Consider the following 19,710-nt stretch of genomic DNA (forward strand, 5'->3'; position numbering starts at 1 on the left):
TAATTTGATTTCTTTCTTGATGGTGGCCAACATTAGGAACTCGATTGTATTCTATACTTTCTCGAGAAAGAAGCAGAGATTGGAAAAAGATAATAACAAAAGTAATTTAAAGCTACCAACTTTCATCTAGTTAACTTGAGTCATAACTAGGATAGTTAATGTGAGATCACAAAACAAGAGTTAGTAATGTAACACTTTGAGTTCAAGAGGAGATGAGCAAAATTCATCTAAACTAAGATAGAGAGAACGTTACGTGATACATATCTTGTTAGATTTTATATGCAAGGCACCAGAATAGTTTGATAAGCATGAACAATTTGTGAAATTATAAAGTCGTGGGGAACACAATCCTAGTGCTCATCTCATATTGATCATAATCCAATTATTCGGAAACTATTACTATTACTTTTACTATTACAAAATCCCCCTTTTTGTTTACATAATTCCCAATTACATCAGTAAATTCTTGACAGACATTCGGTCTATTCCTTGTGGGATCGACCCCAACCTAGTTGGGTTCTATATTTGATTCAATGACTGCTTTATACTTTTAGAGAGGTGTAATTTGCTCAACATCAATAGCCATGGTGCAAGTCAATTAGAGTTTCTATAGAAGTGTCACCGATCATTTATCAGAAGCTCCTACCATTTCTATCCTACATAGATGTAGTATCATGGATGTCTCTACACCCTGTCTAGTGCTCTTGTACCAAATTAGGCTAGATTCTCAAATTCACTTATAGTTATTTTCTGCATTTGTTTTTCATATTTGATGTATTAAAACAAGTCATGGAACAAATTGATTGAGTATTCATACTTCAACTATTGATTCGTTATTCATATAACAGACATAAATTGGCTAAATGAACATTGTAGTAACTTTCTGCATTGGTTTAGTGGTGGAATATTCTAGGTCCTCCTATCCGAAGTATGTGTAAGTAGGTGTCTGGCACGATCTGGAAAATTGAATCGTGACACCCCACCATTACCTAAGCGACCCTATCACTTAAGCATACATATTTCAGGCTAGGTAGACCCACTTAGGTGGCCATTTAGTCGCTTAGTGATGCACTAACACCACCAACATCAAACTTCACAAAATAGGCATAAATTTCTCAAATTAATTTGAAATCCATCAATTCTTTGCATTGCTTCATAAATAATGATGCAGATATAATGGTATCATATATACGCATACAGTAGCTCATTAACTACAGGTGATATTATTAAAATTTAATGATATAAAACTTCAAACACCGAACAACTACCCAAAACATATCCCAGACCTCCCAAACACACCCTTAATATGCTACTAGGCTAAATTCGATATTTCAAAGGTCACACCTAACTCACACTAAAATCCACAACATCCAGGAAAAAGAATCAAATCCAATACAGTGATACTTTAACACTGTCATATCTAGTTAGGATTTTCTTATTTAATTCATATTCGACTAGATTTTATGGACCTAGTCTAATTTAATTTTTTAGTATTTTAAATAGTAATGCTCCGTCACATATTTTCTAATAGGGAGATTACAAAAGTTTTTGAGTTATTGAGTGAAGTTCCCTATCTCTTCTTTTGGTTTAATTAATTTCTTCTATTTATCCATTATTAGATATTTCACTTGTTCTTATATTATTTTGTTAAATATTTTTATTTCCTTCAGTTAATCATCTACCTTTGGATCTTACATAAATAGATTTCTTGTGTGGCTATGCAGGAAAACATGTCAACTCAAACCATAAGTTTATTTCAACTGAAAATTGGAGTCTTATGTTTGCTGATCCAATCCAATCTTTCTCTATTAACAAGCAAGTGCATAACAAATAGGGAGGTGCTCCCATCTTATTTCTCAAGACACAAAGTAAAGGACACTATTTTTCTGTCAACCCAGAGGGCAACAATCCTTACATAGAAAAAAGCACATCCATAGAGAAGCCCCTCTAAATTAAAAGCAATTTTCCTTCTTGTAGAAAGCTGAAGAGCTATTTGAAAGAGAGATATTATTTAATGGCCGGTATACAATAAAAACTTCTTGTACCAGTAAGCCGATTTCTTATGGTATCGTTTCAGTCCATTCTTGTAGTCAACAAAAGTGAGGCCAAATCGAACAGTGAAACCAGCATCCCACTCATAGTCATCTAAGAATGACCACACAAAATGTGCTTTTACGTTTACTCCAGCCCTGCCCATTATGCAACTTATTTAGATTGAATTCTAACATTCCAAGAAAAAAAGAATCTAGAAAATAAAATAAAATCTACAGAAAATAATTAATAGGAGTAATAGAAGAAACAAGAAAGAAAACTTACTTTATTGCTTTTGATAGAAACCATAGATGGCCCTCATAATACTTTATCCTCATGTCGTCATTAAGAGATTCTTTAAGTGACATAGTGCTATTATTGGCTTCTGCCATTCCTGAAATTTAATGTCAATTTTTTTAATTCTCTGAAGCTATTAAATTGGTATAACGGTCATGATGAGCCCGAAATATTAAGGATTATTTTTTTAAAAAATAACTGTAGCAGATTATTCTATTGTATTTTGTTGAATGTGTTTCAAATAATTGCCCTTGCTATCAGTGATGGCAAACGTTGGTGATCTTGGCTACAATAATTAATCTTTCAAGAACAAAAGTTTGAAATTCAAATTTAGGTAATTTAAGTAAGTAGTACCATTTTCGGTGATGTAGATGGGAGGATTATTATATTTTTCCTTGATGTGAAGCATAAGACCATAGATTCCTCTTGGGTAAATGAAAAGCCAATCCAAGGCCGTCTACAAGTATTAACACAAGCATGTCAGTTAGCCTCTAGAAGAAAATACTCAATTGCTAGGAAGGAAATACGAAAGAAACAGTACCGGCGTGCCAATAGGTTTTCCGTCCTTTAGTGCTGAATAAAGAAGATAAGAAGAAAAAGTAAAGAATACTTGTAAGAAATTGAACATATGTATATTTTGAAAATTTTGCAAGGTTAAGGATAAATGAATTTGTTGACTTACGAGAAAGATCAGCGTGATTGTCCGTGGAGTAACTAAGGTTAACTCTATTAATGGAAAGCAATGGAGAAGCATAGTATGTGGTATAGTAATTAACCCCTAAGAAATCCATTGACCCTTTGACTAAATTTGATTGCTCAGGTGTGAATTTTGGGAGCCGATGCCCTACCATAGCTCTCATGCTATCTGGGTACTCACCATATGTTATTGGATCCAAAAACCTGTATTAATGTATATCTCACTTCTGGAATTAGAGATTAAGATTAAATTGCAATGACATTTAAAATCGCATAGTTTATGAACTTCATTAGTATTCTGATTAGTGTTAATCACAATTTTTTTTTATTAATAATCAGGCAGAAGCAAATCGACTCTTTATGGGAATGAACGTGTCCATAATGGCTTCAGAAAAGTGCATCAGGAACTTAATTCGTTGATGATTATCGACATGACTAGAGATAAAGATACTAGCAACCTCAAGCTCAAAAATACTAGTAGAAACACCAATCACATTTTGAAGAATGCAGACATGGATATTATGCATTGTTATAGGAAAGCAAACCAAAGGCATTTGGTAAAATTGATATCTAAAAGTGGAAATAGTACCTTCTACTCTTTTCCAGATCATTCAAAAGACGTGGATGGACTTTTTCAACTTGAAAAAATTTAAAGTCCCTAACATAAGGAAAAGATATGACAAATCTAATTTCTTTGTTAGCTAATTTTTTAGGTCTTTTTTTTTTTTTTTTTTTTTTTTTTTAACGTGAGAACGATTTTTCCTCATTGTATATCCTCATAACTTCTGTTTTGGGAAGGATATATATAAACACATATATAAAGAGAGAGAGACGGACAGTTAAGATTCAACATATATATAAAATAAATACATGAAAGAAAGACTTATTTACAAATTGTTAAGATGTCGATTAATTTTTCTTGGACAAGAGTAACTCCGCCCTTGATCCTATGATATATAAAGCAGATACCAACGAAAGCAACAACAATAATATATAAAAGTGTCCTAGAGTACTTTACATATATCTTTTTATTATTTATAAAACTAATTTAAAGAATAAACAACTCATTATTGCTGTTATTAATAGAATACAGTTCCATAAAATAAGTACGTCCTCTATCCGTATTTACTTGTCATTATTTTTCTAATTGAATTTCAATTTTTACTTGTCAACTTATCAAAAAAATACGAAAGAATTTTTCTATTTTACCCTTAGCATTAAACGTTTGTTCCCTAAACCATTTTCAAAACATATTACTCTAAACATCAATTAATAAGGGTAGTATGATAAAATAGTAATATCAGTAATTGTTTTCTTAATGAGTGTATCATGTCAAAAAGTGATAAAGTAAAAACAAACGAAGAAAATATATGTATTGCGCTGCGGGCATATAATAATTTAAAATATTGATCGATTCACAAATCTGAAGAAATATAGAACACGACAGATATGGTGCGTGTGTATAAATTTATCCACAATAACAATGCAATTTAAAACTAGTTGTCTAGACACTCCAAATAAGAGAGAGAAGTATTTATAGTGTATAGATGGTGATATTCTCGCGATCTCTAGCACTATTAAATATATTATGTTGCAATACTAACACACACGTAACATCTACGGATAAAAACGTTGCAAGTTGCTTAGATTAAAATAGGGAATTGAGCCCTAATCTTGTTACTACCACTTACCATCCCAACATAAAGTCAAGAGCTCTTAGTTGGGCCTTGCGTCCTTGAAGTGTGTTGATTTTGGGCACAAACCAGTGAGTGACCAGAGTAACTCCTATCTGGCCTTTCTGAGTTTTCTGCAATTTTTTTAATATATTGAGTACGAATATTGAAGTGATTAACGGGAAAGATATGATTTCTGGATGATGCATGGGCAAGAAGCAAGTTGTGAGCCAAAGAAGTGTCTAAAGGACGTATAGATGGTGTATGTGCTTTTACTTGTTTGGCCAATTTGTATTTTCCACTAGTCCCCAATAAAAAGACAATAATTTAGTGGGCATTTGGTAATAAAAACTTTTTTTTAGTTAGAGTTGGAGTTGGAGTAATATTTAGCCATGAATATATTTTGGAGTTGTTTCTGAATTTGTTTGTGAGAGAAGTGAGATTGAAAAAAAGAAACAAGTTTTACTTGTTTTAACTAGTCTAAATAGAACACCAAGTTATATTTGAAATTCTATGGTCAAATACTCACTTAGAGTTGTATTCAAAATAAAGTGAAAGAAATTTGAAAAAAAAAAATTCTCATGCCCAAATGGGCACTTAACATACAAAATTATTTCCATTAATGATGGCACTTTTGAAATATACAAATTTAACTATTATTATTTCAATTAGTTTGAAAAAAGGTTACTAAAATGATTTTCCCCTCTTATAATTTTAATAAAAGAAAATGATTTTCTTAGATCTTTTATGCATAAAACAAAAGTCTATTATGTGTCAAAACAAAAATCTCTTCTGGAAAACACATTAAATTAAAAGAATTTTGTAATGGATTTAAAGACAATTTCTATTTACAAGGAATTGGAAAAATATACAATTAAAATTCACTCTCTATTGATTAAAGTTGACGAGTAAAAGACTATTCAATGACTTCTCGTCTTTTCCGTAACTAAGAACTGTTACCCAAACTGTGAAAATAATTTTATCAAATGAAAAAAATCAAAATTAAAGCAGACAATAGTGTATTGTTTTTTTAAAAAAAATTCTCCTATACATAAAATAAGAAGGATCTAAGTTTTCTGTACGATCAGTATGCAAAACAATCTACACTAAATTTGACCTGTTATTGCAAATTGTAATTTTTATAGTGCACAAAACTTAAATTCAAATAAGAAATCAAGCAACTAACCTGATATTTTTCTTTATAAACCTTAACACCGGTTGCATGGGCTAGAAGCAAATTGTGAGCCACAATGTATGGCTCAGTTCCAGAGTTACCCTCTGTGCAGTTCCCTACATATTTAGAACATCTTCCTGGTGCAAAGGTTCCTTTTGTATATCCATTCAAGCTGTAAGAAAGTGGCTCATTCATAGTGATCCAGTACTTCACCCGATCCCCAAATTCTTTGAAGCAAACGTCAACATAGTCACCATAGTCTTTCCTGAATTAATAACAACATGATTGAGTACAACAGTTACTGCTCCAATAATTTTATTAAGACTTTTGAATGTTGGGATTGCGAGTAATTAATTTACTCTCCTGCTTACGCTATTTCAGAGCTCATAAACCCTCGATATTCGTCTTCAAGGGCTTGTGGTGTGTCCCAATGGAATAGAGTCACATAAGGTGTTATACCTATTTGAAGAAAATAAAACTAAATAAGTTCTAAGGGATATATTGAAAAATTAAATCAGAAGAGGACAATATATATGAAAGAGAGAGTTGTAATTACCATTAGCAATTAGCTCGTTGAAGACATCATTGTAGAATTTGATGCCTTCTGGATTCACTCCTTTGCTGACCTTCCCATCTTAAATGAACAGAAAAAGAAAATTTTCAGCACACAATGTAATAGCAGCTGATCGATCAACTATTAGCTTGATAAGTATTTTTTTATTTTCCTTACTACTTTTACTGTAAATATTACATTAGTATATACATCTCACATGCACAGGAAAGTATTCTTACATGGTAAAATCCGAGACCAAGAGATAGACATCCTGAAAGCTTTCAATCCCACTTCCTTAAGCAGCCGAATGTCTTCCTATTATAGTGCTCAATAGTTTTCAATATTCAGCGGAACTTATATATGCAGCTAAAAAATTTTGAAAAAAAAAAAAAAAAAAGTGAAAGTGAAACACTGTGTCTCATATATATACCTTATACCGATGATAGAAATCAACAGCGACATCTCCAGTAGAACCGTCAAAGATCTTTTCTGTAATTTGTTAAGAAAGAGTTATATGATGGGAAAAGAAAACAGTAAAAGGGAACCATTGTTACTAGCTTAAATATGTTTGTTTAAATGACAATCAGTACCTTATATTATACTTGTAATCCAATATTGAAGGCATGTTTTCTACACACTAGGTCTAATAGATCAATTTTTCAAACTAGAATGTCGAGATAAAATTTATTAGGCGTGCGAATAAAAGTTCCATATTGGTAGCTGCAAGATTGTGAAGATATAAAGTGTATGATCTCTTAATAGCGTGAGACCTTTTGCTTGGCTCAACACGGATAATATCACATCATCTAAGAGTATCTTTGGACTAGGTGAATTCAATAATTGGTATCAGAGCTCAGGTTCGATGGGATAAGTATGCGGATCTGGATATGGCAGAAAGATGGGATGAGTGACTCTTGCTTACCCTTACAAGCTTGGAAATGCACACACAAGAAGAAGCTAGTTGCGGGGTTTTAATTGCCATAGAACATAATACTCAAAAACGATGTAGATGGCACATAGTGAATTTCGGTGACCACGTGGATCGTGATGATGGATTACGTGAAACTTAGTTAGAGGAGAAATTATTGGGTGTGCGAACAAAAGTTTCACATTGATAGATTATATTGGAAAAATATTTTAATATCTCAAAACGAATAAGATTCATCTATTATGACTATACTATTACCCCTCTGTTCTATTTTATGTGTCGTTATTTGATCGGACACGAAGTTTAAAAAATAAGGGAAGAATTAGTTATGTTTACCAAATTGTCCTTTTATCAAAAAATGTGTTACTATCTTTTTCATAATTAAGTGTGACCAACAATGATAAAAGTGGAATTGGTCTTTAAATAATTACCAAATAAGAAAAGATGACATTTTTTGGGGACGGACTAAAAAGAAAATGATGACACATAAAATGAGACGAAGGGACTATTAATTTATATGATATCATTCATGTGCTATTTATGAACAAGGGAAAATCATTGGAATGAAGGAGCTCATCTCCTTATTTAGTTAGAAGGAAAATTATACATGGAAAATGCTATGCATGGTAAGAATTATATATGGTAAATATAATTATAAAATATTTTAGACTAATTATATATAATCTACTTCCTAATATATGAAAGATAATTATGCTAAATATGGTAGGTAAATATTGTAATGGATGGTGATTAACACTACTAATCTTAATCAAAGAATTTGATTACGTGTTTCATTAGTTTTAAACTTCTAATGGTAACATTCAAAATATTTGACTATATTGATTTTAGTGGCATTATTTCCTAATCAATGTAGATTACTCATTTGGTAAAATGTTTTAAGTGTTACTAATACTCCCTCCGTTTTATTTTAGCTGGCCTCTTTCTAAAAAAAATTTGTTTCAATTTAGTTGTCCCTTTGATGAAATCAAGAGGATTTTATTATATTCTTTCAATATTACCTTCAAAACTAAATAACTAAACAAAGTGTATTTACTCAAATTCATATCTTCAATACATAATTAATAGGGTTATTTTAATAAAATAAGCCTCCATTAAATAATTTCTTAAGAGATGTGTCAAGTCAATTAGGATCAACTAAAACAAAACGGAGTACCTTTTAATTGTAGGTTTTAACTATTGGGATATTTGATGAGATTCAATATTTTACTTTTTCTATGAAAACTCGATCATGAAAAGAGGAGAGCAAAATTGTGAGAAAAAATATTAGAGTAACTTATGTTAGAGAGTAATTTTTTTTTATCAAGTTAATTTGCTTGGTTTTTATTATATAAAATCTTTGTTAGTTTCTAACACTAGTTTAATACTAAAAGGATTTGTTGAATTTCAGGAGATACATCTTAACCGACGAAATATCCTCAAGGACAATGACAAAAGCACACCTCAAGTTAGAAAATTCCGTGTTTCCGTTATTTTACAACAATATTAAGAACTTCTCATTATGAATCCCGAACCGGAAAGAGGTTCAAGGAAAGTGGTGTTAATGAAAATAAATGTTTTGTGCTTTACTGATGTAGATGTCTTTGTTACGTTCTTGATGGAGTTCTTCAGTTCTTTGACCAAAAGGTCTCTTTTCAGTTGTTCAATATTATATACGATCTCTGCTTTGATTTAAATTACGGTTCTGCCATTTTAAGGTATGTCGACTTACTATAATACTCCCTTCGTCTCATTTTATCCGTCCCAAATTGAGATGGCACAATTATTAAGAAAATAATGATTGATAATATAATTTTACCAATTTGCCCCTCTTAATTGTGTCTTGTTGTTAGTTTCAATATTGATCGATGGCTAATACCAAAGCACCATTTATATTCTTAATGGTGTACTCTTAATGGTACTCCTCTTTGCAATATTTTTCAAGAATGCTAATAATAAGGGGTAATCAATTACACTAAGGGTATAATGGAAAAAAAATTGTCTTATCCTGGTAAGTAAAAAAGGACAAGTAAATTGGGATAATAAATTAGAAAATTTGGGATGAGTAAAATAGGACGGAGAGAGTATTTATTATTATTTTATGGGGAATAAGATGTTACATTAAATTCAAAGTCAATAGTAAAATTTTCAAGAGAAGTGTTGGAAAAATTGACAATCCTTCTAAGTGAAAATTAATTTGGATGAAGCAAATGATATTATTGTTTTGTCATTCCCCAAGTAAATATCGTGATATATGTGAGTGGCTGTTTAATAAGCTTCGTGTGTAAAATAATTTTGTTGGCCACGCCCAAGTCAATGGAGGAGCAGAATTTTGTTGCTTTGATTAAAGAACTAGTCAAGTTCTTTAAAAGAAAAAAAATTATTCTTAAACTCACATGTGAAAGAAATAGTAAAGGGACGACCCGGTTCATACCTACTCCGTAGGTGTCGGGGAGGGGGGACCACTCCGGGCCTGACCTACGCGCCCTCACCCCAACTTCGCTGGAGGGGCGTTTCGAACCCCCGACCCTGGCACACCACGGTAAGCAAGCTTACCGCTGAGCCAAGGCCATCCCTCAATGTGAAAGAAATAGTATTGACTTTAAATGAAATTACATGTTCCTTATATTTTAAGTTTTAAACCAATTAGGTTGATATAGTGTTATTAGAAAATGTTGACGTAATGTAGCAAGCTCAAAAACACCCACTTAAGCTTTGCAGATGATTTATTGATGTTTGCAAAAGGTGATTTCATGTCTATTAAGCTACTTCATGATAAGTTTAATATATTTACAGCTGCTTCAGAGCTCCAAGCAAATTTTTCAAAGAATGCTATGTATTTTGATGGTTTTACAGTTTTAATTCAAGCACAGATAAAGCAGGCTCTGGGCGATAGTTAAGGAAGTTGTCTTCAAAATACTTTGGAGCGTCATTGCCCACTAAGAAGCACAATATTCTGCAATGGCGACCCCTGATAGATCACATTGTTTCAAGAATAACTTCATGGACGGCCAAGAAGCTATCATATGCTGGTCAAATTCAACTTGTGAAGACTGTCATCTTTGGAATCTAAGCTTACCAGGCTCAGTTATTTGTTATTCCATCAAAGGTGATGAAGGCAATTCAAGTTTATTTAGCTACATATGCTCATGATCCAATATGGTGACAAAGAAGGCCCTTGTTTTTTGGGATAAAGTGTGTACATCATAGACGGCAGGTGGACTGAATCTGATAAACTTGAAATTATGAAATAAAGTTGTAATTTAAAAAATGTGCTGAAATGTGGAGCACAAACAAGATAGCTTGTGGATCAAGTGGATCCACAGCTACTACATCAAAGGACAAAAGCTAGAGAGATTAACATTACTGATAATGCTTGTTGGATGGTGAAAAAAGTGCTTGGGAATATAAAAAACTTGCATTTACTATATGCCATTTCTAGTGCTAGAAGAAGTCTCACTAGGCAAGCTTACATGCATTTGATGGGAAGTTTATCCAAAGATAGTGTGGAAGGGATTGGTATGTCAGGTCAATGCAAGACCGAAAGTTGTGTTTACAATCTGGTTGTAAGTTCAAATCAGGCTGCTTACAGCAGATAGATTATTAAAATGAAAATTACCAGTTGATCTAGGGTGTGTATATTATATTATGTAAGCAATTACACGAAATAAGGGATCACCTTTTCTGCAGTTGTCTGTTTGTAAAACAGTTTGGGAAAGACTTTTGGTATGGCTAAATATTCAACAGCCTCAATATAGAAATTGGAATGATATGCAGAATTGGCTCATCAAGCAGATCAAAGGAAAAAGACCTCAAGCTCAGATACTAAAGCTGATTTATACAGTGTTTGTGCATGCTATATGGATAGGGAGGAAAAATAGAATTTTTGAGAAGGTGGAAAACACTAAGGAAGTGACCGCAAAGGGAATTGCATGTATTTACTGTGTTAGAGCAACAAGTGCAAACAAGTTAATTTTTGATAAATGTTGCTTTTAGTAGTACTAGTATCTTAGTCTGTTCTTGCAGGAAAAAGCTAGAAATATCTTGCTAGCTTAGTTTTTGTAATTGGCCACTTTGGTGATTAACAAAGATTTTAACTATCAAAAAAAAATTATTTTGAGAATGTCATGAATGTTAAAATATTCATGATTTTTGTTGGTAAAAAGTAGTGTGGCATGATATAGTTATGTTAAAATATTTGTCATGAATAAAAATATTATTAACTTGTTTGCTTGATTTCTTTGATTTATGACACATTAATATGACTTTTGCCTTTACTAACTCTCAAAGTTTTAATATGAATTACCCATCAACAAGAATTTACTAACTCTCAAAGTTTTAATATGAATTACCCGTCAACAAGAATTTACCAAGTCTTTGAGGTACATGATTTAAAAATATTGGAAAAATATTTTATGGGAAATTGATTGAACTTGTTATTAGTTATGAAAATATTACTATCTTATCTAGAATATTGAAAATATTGAGTTGTACAAAATTAATTTTGCTTATCCTGAAATATTTGATATTATGAGGTGTTTTGCTAAGATTGTGTTACTTTTTCGAATAAACTCTTTGAAGTGCTCACTAAAAGAGGCGAGAAAAATAGTGACGAAAACTATTGGAGTGAAACTTAGCTTTTTCTTATCAAGTTAATTTGTTGGGTTTTCATTGGGTGAAAATCGTTTCTTCGAAGTTTGCCTTAAAAATCAACTCCCAAACTATCAACAATGATCAACCTCCTCCCTTTATCCCATGCAATGTCCATTTTGTCCTTGTAATATGATAATGTTTATGGACATTGCATAAAAACATAAACATTATCTTCATTAAAAAAAAAAAATCATATAACAAAATCTTCATAAAAACATAAACATTATCTTCTAAGAAAAAAAAGAAATATTAATTAAGTATATAAGCTAATGATGATCTTTATGAAGTAAATTAGCATGATATAAGAAAATTAGATTTATTACTAATAATCAAAATTATAATATTTATTTTACAAGTGAAAATAATAACTAATACTAATTTTATAAACATATTTCAATGCAAAAAATACAAACAATAAATGAAAGAGATAAGTCTCTAGTAAAACCTTTATTACATAAAATGAAGCTCAAGTCAAAGGTGTTACGCCATCTAAAATGACTTACAAAGGGTATCACGTTAGCTAAAAAGATTGACAAAAATACGTTAAAATTTAGTTTAAGGGGTAATAAGACCCCCGTGAAGTTGACATGTGTCATAGCAAATTTGGTCATAATTCGGGGGTACTAGATGTTTTTCTCGAATAAAAATAAGGTCAAATTTTAAAGATTATATTATTTATATAAATTATAAAATATGTAATACTCTATTAATGACAATCACATCTTATTTACTGATATAGACAATACCTAATATCGTTTCTTATCACTTGATCCTCATACTAAAAATAGAAGTTTTAATTTATATGCTCAATTTGTGAAATCAAAAGAATTGTATTATATTTTATTCTACCATTTAATGTTAAATAACTATATAAAGTAACAGTATAGACAAATTTAAAGTTTCAAATTATCATTAATAAGGTTAATTTAGCAAAATATGCCTCTAAGTAAATTTTTCTTAAGAATTATGTTATATCAACAAAAAGTTAAGTAATACGAAACGAATTTAGTAAGAGAGTGATAAAACATGAAAATATACGCATATGCATGTACATACATATGTATATATACACATTTAGGCGTGGGTTGTTTGGAAACAAGTTATTCCGGGATTAGTTATTACAAAATAAGTTGAACTAACATGTATGTGTGATAATTTATCTCATCACTGTGGTATAAATGGGACGACAAATAATTTTGACACTACCTAATACATCTAATTAAACGCAGGATAAATAATCAGGAACTCTATCTCTGAATTATTATAATTACACCTCACACCAAACGACTCTTTAATAAATATAATACTAAAATAACGATCTTAAAAAATAACATGGAATTTTGTGATAAATTTATAAAAAGTATTAATTTGCTTATAAAGTGAATAAATTTAAATAAAATACAATAAATATCCATGTTAAAAAATTATTCATTACATATAATATAAAAAAATATTACGTAAATATAGAATTAAAATTATAAGGACAAAATGGACATTGCATGAGACAAAGGGGGGAAGTTGATTATTGTTGATAGTTCAAAGAGGAGGTTGATTTTTAAGACAAATTTCGGAGGAAAACGATTTTCATCCGTGTTCATTATATAAAATATTTGTTAGTTTCTGACTCCTAATTTAATACTAAAAAAGAGCTTGTTGAATTTTTGGGATATATCTTAACCGGTGAAATATCCTTAAGAGCAGTGACAAAAGCACACCTCAAACTAGAGAATTTCCATGGTTCCAATATTTTACAACAGGTTAAAGGATTGGGAAGTTACATATAAGGTGTAGGATCTCTTAATGTTGTGAGGCTTTTTAAAGATAACCTTATAAATTAGACCCAAAACGGACAATATCCTACAATGCAATAGTATCTTTGGATTGATTAAGTCCAACGAGATTATTAAATTAAACTAATATTGTATGCTTCGTTAATCATCTCAATACTAGAAAATATCTTTTCTTACATGTGTTTTGGCTGGTAAAAATTGGACAGCTGAATTGATCTGTAGATAGATGCTTGAGATTGAGTACATTAAGTAATATACAACTTTAAATAGACAGGCAACCCTTCAAAACTCAACGCGACAAATTATTGAAGAATAGAGAGATGTCTTAGTAAGAAAATTAAAAAAGATAATATATTATATCTCGCCTCATATTTACAATTAGATAATTACACTTGAGAGTGTTAGCTAATTATTAGACTTACAATGTTGAGTTTGGATATGTTTCTAAGGAATAAGATTTAAAAATGATGCAGCACATATGAAATCATTAGACTAATATCAAATGTGTAATAAAAGGTATGCTCAATATTTATAATTATTTATAAAACTAATATCATATATATAAATAATTGTAAAAGTTATTGATATAATTTATCAGTTAGATTCAGCTATTTTTTTTACTTGAATCAAAATCAAATCAAATATTATCGATTTTTAAATTTAAAACCAAATATCAGTAAAATTAATTTGATTGGACTTTTTAGCAACGAGTAAAACCCATATGAAAGACCAATAAAACAAAATGACAATTGCACAAAATGCAGCATCACAGATTCACTGTGGCAGGAAAAAACTAAATAAAAATCCAAGGAATATGGGGGAAAAACAAAAGAGAGGACGAAGGGCTTGAGGATTTGAAGAGAAGATAATTACAATATCTATTCTTCTGGTTTCGATAAACGCTGATACCACTCTTTAATTTTCTTTCTTGTTCATCCGTTATTTACTTTTAAAGAATGTGTTAAAATATTTTAATAGTATCATAAAATTGAAATAAATTAATATCCAAAAGGATAATTGTCAAATTATATTTTATTATATTTACTAGAAATAAGTTTAAAGAATTATAAAAATATATTAAAAGAAATACAGTTAATATTGCAATTTTTTTATTTTTTTTAAAGCAGTGTGATCAGACAAAACACTGAGAGAAGACTTGTGAAATTATCTCAAAAAGTTTAGTATGCTTACATGTCATTATTGTGGGAGGAAGTAGAAGATAGAAGTAGTTAGAGTTCACAATACACACTCTCTTCACTAAAAAGAGTTCACAATACACACTCTCTTCACTAAAATGTTGTGCGGTGGATGAGGTTGTTCCTCCCTTAATAAGAGGTCTTGGGTATGAAAAAAATTTTGGTAGGGAGCGTTACACCTCAAATGGGGCCCTACCCGATGGAAATTTGAATTGATCGGACTCCAATACGAATATCAAACATCGAATGAAAACCAAAAAAAATCGACACTCTCTTTCTTCAATGAAAGCTTCAATTATGAGGCAGTGGGTGAAAGATCTCTTTCTTCAATTATGAGGCAGTAGATGAATATATAAAAGCTACAATGTAACTATCTTTATTTTAAGAGATAATACATCGAAATATTCTTAAATTTGTAGTCAAAATTTACTTTAGACCCTAAACTAATTGGATAATTATTTACCCCTCTCAACAACTTTCAAGTGAATTTTTTTTCATCCTAATTGCTGACGTGACAATTTTTTTAAAAATCAACTTATAATTTACTTAAAAAACATGAAAAATGGTGGGTCTCACCTTTTAATATATATATATATATATTAGATTAAAAAAAATCAAAAATTCACTTTCATCATCATCTTCTTGATAATCATCCCTTTCCCCACTCCCACCCCTACCCCCAACACCCTCATATCTTCATCTTCTTCGTACCCCCACCCCATTTCTTCATCTTTTTCATAGCCTCCACCCCCACCCCACCCAGTTTCTTCATCTTCTTCATCTTCTTCATCTAGGCTAATTTTTTTTTTTTTCAAGAACACCATTACTAAGCTCCATTAATCCCTCCCTTCATTAATTTTTTTTTTTACTTTATTTAATTTTTTCAGATGACTACATCCAATTTGTGATGATAAATAACTTATGACAATTTATCACTTCCTCATCGTGTGCTTATTGGAGCATTTGAGAAGGTTTGAAATAATGGTATTAATGGTGAAAAAATTAAAGCAGGAAGCATTTTCACAGCAGATCGGAACAAAGGAACGAATATTAGTATTATTGCTGCTAAATCGTTTGGTAGATCTGGAATTATTGTGGATGAGTTTAGATTTTGTTCTACTTGCAATTGTTGATTTTTGAATGTTGATAGAGGAGCCATGACTTAATCTACATGAACAAGTTATTTATCAATTTCTTGTTAAATTCGAATCAAGTTATTGATATTAATGGTGAAAAATGGTGTGAAAGGTGTAAAAGAAATTAAAAAAGGAGGAGAAAAGGGGGCTGGGGGCTGTTAAAGAATTGAAGGGGGAGGAACGGGCCGGGGGGGGGGGGGGGCTGGAGAAGAAGAAGGAGGAGGGGGAGGTTCTTTTATATATATATATATATATATAAAGTACAAATATATATTTAGCTTTTTAAAAAATATATAAAAATAATATGTTTATTGAATTATTTTTTTAAAAAAATTATAATTTCTTACGTGGCAATGATATGGCACTGATGTGGCAATTACGTGGGGCGCGTGCACTTCACTCTCCGTATTGAGAGTGGTATAATTTTTTTAGGGTGAAAAAAATTCACGTGAAAATTGTTTAGGGAGTAAATAATTGTCCAATTAGTTTAGTATCTAAAGTAAGTTTTGGCTACAAGTTTAGGAGTGTTTCGATGTATTATTTCTCATTTTAATGAAGAAAGCTTCAATGTAGTGACTCCTTTTCTTGGAAAGGAGGTACATTATGTTGATATTGAGCTTTTTAGATCTTCCCATATTTTCCCCAACTTCTCTATATATTTTAATCAAGTGTAAAAGAAAAAAATTGTAAAACTTACTCAACTAATTAATAAACCCTTTTGTTTGTTGTAAAAAATAAATACTTTTTGTATTGTAAAAAGATGACAATCGAAGTTCAAATATCAAAATAATTATAATAATGTCTAATTTCTGAGTGAATTGATCAGTTCATAGATATTTCTAATAAAAATATACTTTACATGCATAAAAACTGCATAAGTGATAAGATAAATCACATCTTTTGTCGGAGTATATATGAATTAATTAATTTAGAGAGTGGTACACCTCATAAGAAAGAATTAAAGAAATTAAGCAAAAGGTAATATGACGATATTAATCAATATTACTTTTTGATTCTTTTCAAACTCTTTTTAAAATTTAAAAATTGTTGAAAACCCACATTAAAAAGAAGAGTAATTCTTAAAAGAATAATTAATGCATTCTTAAACTTTACAAAATTCATTCATTTTGAACCATAAAAAAGTGTAACAATTCATTATATTGAATTAAGTGAAGTATCAAACATTAACTAATTATGCACAACTTTTTTCATTCATCTTGACTTGTTCATATTTGACTTGACAATCACTCAATTAATTATAGTCATATAAATGGTGAAAAATTGAATAGTAATTACTAACAAAGATAAAATAGATCATATAAGATGATAAATTATACTTTAATTTTTCATAATGAATAAGTAAAATTAGACAAATTATTTTTAGTATATGTGGGTAATCACATATAGAAGCTGCCCGAGCTAGCTTTCCAATTGAAATCACATATTGATTCTAAAATATAGCTGCCTTAGCTGGGTTTCTGCCCATATTCGAAATAATGAAGCTGGCAGCTTCTTTTCTGGATGATATTTTCGTCAAGCTTTCAAAATGTACTGATTGTTAATGCAATGTTCAATTTACAACTTCAACGCTTCTTGATTTACAAATTACTATCATCAATCTATATACCATCAAACAACCACGAAGCTCTCTTTCTGTCTCTCTCTCTCACACACACACTCCGAGGCAGGGTAAGATAATAGTATTATCTTGAGTTTGGACTTGAACCAACATCGCTCAACAATTCTTTCTTCGGAAGTCGTACATTTATGCTTAATTTTGTTAATTTTAATTTTTTTTATTGAGTTAATAGAACGTAGTAAAGTTCAAATGATATAAGGTGTAAGCTTATAATCACAAATAATTTTTTTTTCTTCTTTTTTGATTGCAGTAATTTATCTTAATTGCAGGAGGGAGACCTGGGTGCTGGCGAGTAAAAGTATCCCATATGCTAGGTCCTCTTCCCCCTTTAAGCGCTTCTCCTTCAATCTGAAAGCTCATTAAGCAAAATAAATAAATAAATAAATAAAGTTATGCCTTTATGTGTTGGTAATTTTCAAAATAAAAACTAGCTTAATAGTCTTTTGGATAAGATGGCTAAACATTTCAATATAATGTTAAGATCAAGCAAAGGTTGTATGTTCTATTCTCACTATTATCAACAACAAAAAAAGAAAAGATTCAGGTGCTTAAATAATGAAAAATCCGTAAGCCCACACACGTGAAGGATGGGAGATCTGGAAGCACATTGTTTGCGAATTCACATGAATCCAATAGATTTTACATAGACCTATATAAATCTTAAGAGATCCACTAATTTTTTTTTTTATAAATATTTAAGTGTGAACTTAATTAATATTATTGTATTAACTAGAGGTCATCGTATAAACCATAAACTTCAAATATTTGTTAAAAATGGTGGGATATCCTATTCAAAAAGATAGTTGTGTGTTTTAAATTTGAATATCTTCCGTAGGATAAATACCAATAGCTTCTCTCTCCTCTTAAAGACTTCTACGGGTGTTTGCGTTATCATCAAGAAGAGAAAACGAAAGGATACCTGGTAAGCAGCTGATGAAGCGCCAAAAACAAAATCAGGAGGAAAGCTGGTTCGATTAAATGGAGCATGAAAGTGCTTTGCAGGGATTGCAGCGCTCGTTAGAGCAAACAAATTTGCAAGTGCTACAAGGTAAAGGAAGCAGAAGCTTAAGAGAGTTGTCATAACCATTGTTGGTTTGCTAGCTTCTGCCTAAGTTGTAGTTTAACTTCATGCAATGCCCTCACTATTTATAGAGATACAATACAAAAATATTAAAATAATCTTTGCCTGTTGTTTATTTATGCCAGCTATCATGAAAATCAACGTTCCTTCGATGTCTGTTGTTTTATTGTTGTAGCTTCGTTTCTTTTTTCAGATTTTTTTTTTACATGCTCTCTATAATATTTGTTATGTTTTCTTTACTCCTGTTAATATTTTTGGAGCCGAATCTTTATCGGAAATCAGTTCTCTATCTTCTAAGACAAGGATTAGACCGACATATATACGTGAACTTTATCCTACACGTACCTCATTTATTGAATTACACTGAGTATGATGTAATTGTTGCATAATAGTTAATTTAATTCGATTACATTTTATTAAGTCCAAACTCCAAAATCAAATCAATGTTTGTCTGCTCTTAAATTTAATCAAATCAGCATAAAAGTTATGGACTTCTCCTCTCTGACAAATCCAGGAAGAACCTGTACCTATCCTATCCAGTAGATTTGAAGATCACGAAATAATTGCCCAATCAGGCATGATTCATGTCTAACAGTGATGTTGAAAACATCACTCCGAAATCCATTATATTAGGGTGCGTATGGTGGGAAAGAAAATATTTTATAGAAAGAAGCTTCCAAGTATATATATATATATATATATATTTGATAAATAAAGAATATTATCCTTTAAATGTCTATAATTTTTAGGAAAAAGACTTTAAATATTATCAAACTATTAGAAATAACTTATGTATATCGTCCGTTAAAAGTTTGACTCATTTATGCCGCAACATTAAAAGTTTGACTCATCTATGCCACTGTCGT

At 30.7% G+C, this 19,710-nt stretch overlaps 1 protein-coding gene across 1 annotated transcript; it reads right to left on the reverse strand.

Moving 5' to 3' along the window:
• Nucleotides 1-1,820: 1,820 nt before the first annotated feature.
• On the reverse strand, nucleotides 1,821-19,062 carry LOC107856465 (vicianin hydrolase). The gene is made up of 13 exons (XM_016701471.2): nucleotides 18,683-19,062; nucleotides 18,042-18,111; nucleotides 6,855-6,913; nucleotides 6,664-6,739; nucleotides 6,428-6,505; nucleotides 6,243-6,330; nucleotides 5,884-6,136; nucleotides 4,716-4,831; nucleotides 3,011-3,228; nucleotides 2,870-2,901; nucleotides 2,683-2,785; nucleotides 2,317-2,425; nucleotides 1,821-2,189 (listed from the first exon to the last, which is right to left on the reverse strand). The coding sequence occupies exons 1-13, from the start codon at nucleotides 18,848-18,850 to the stop codon at nucleotides 2,012-2,014; spliced, it is 1,548 nt and encodes a 515-aa protein (XP_016556957.1). The 5' UTR covers nucleotides 18,851-19,062; the 3' UTR covers nucleotides 1,821-2,011.
• Nucleotides 19,063-19,710: the final 648 nt, after the last annotated feature.

The sequence above is a fragment of the Capsicum annuum genome, chromosome 10, assembly GCF_002878395.1.
Source record: "Capsicum annuum cultivar UCD-10X-F1 chromosome 10, UCD10Xv1.1, whole genome shotgun sequence".
NCBI lineage: Eukaryota > Viridiplantae > Streptophyta > Magnoliopsida > Solanales > Solanaceae > Capsicum > Capsicum annuum.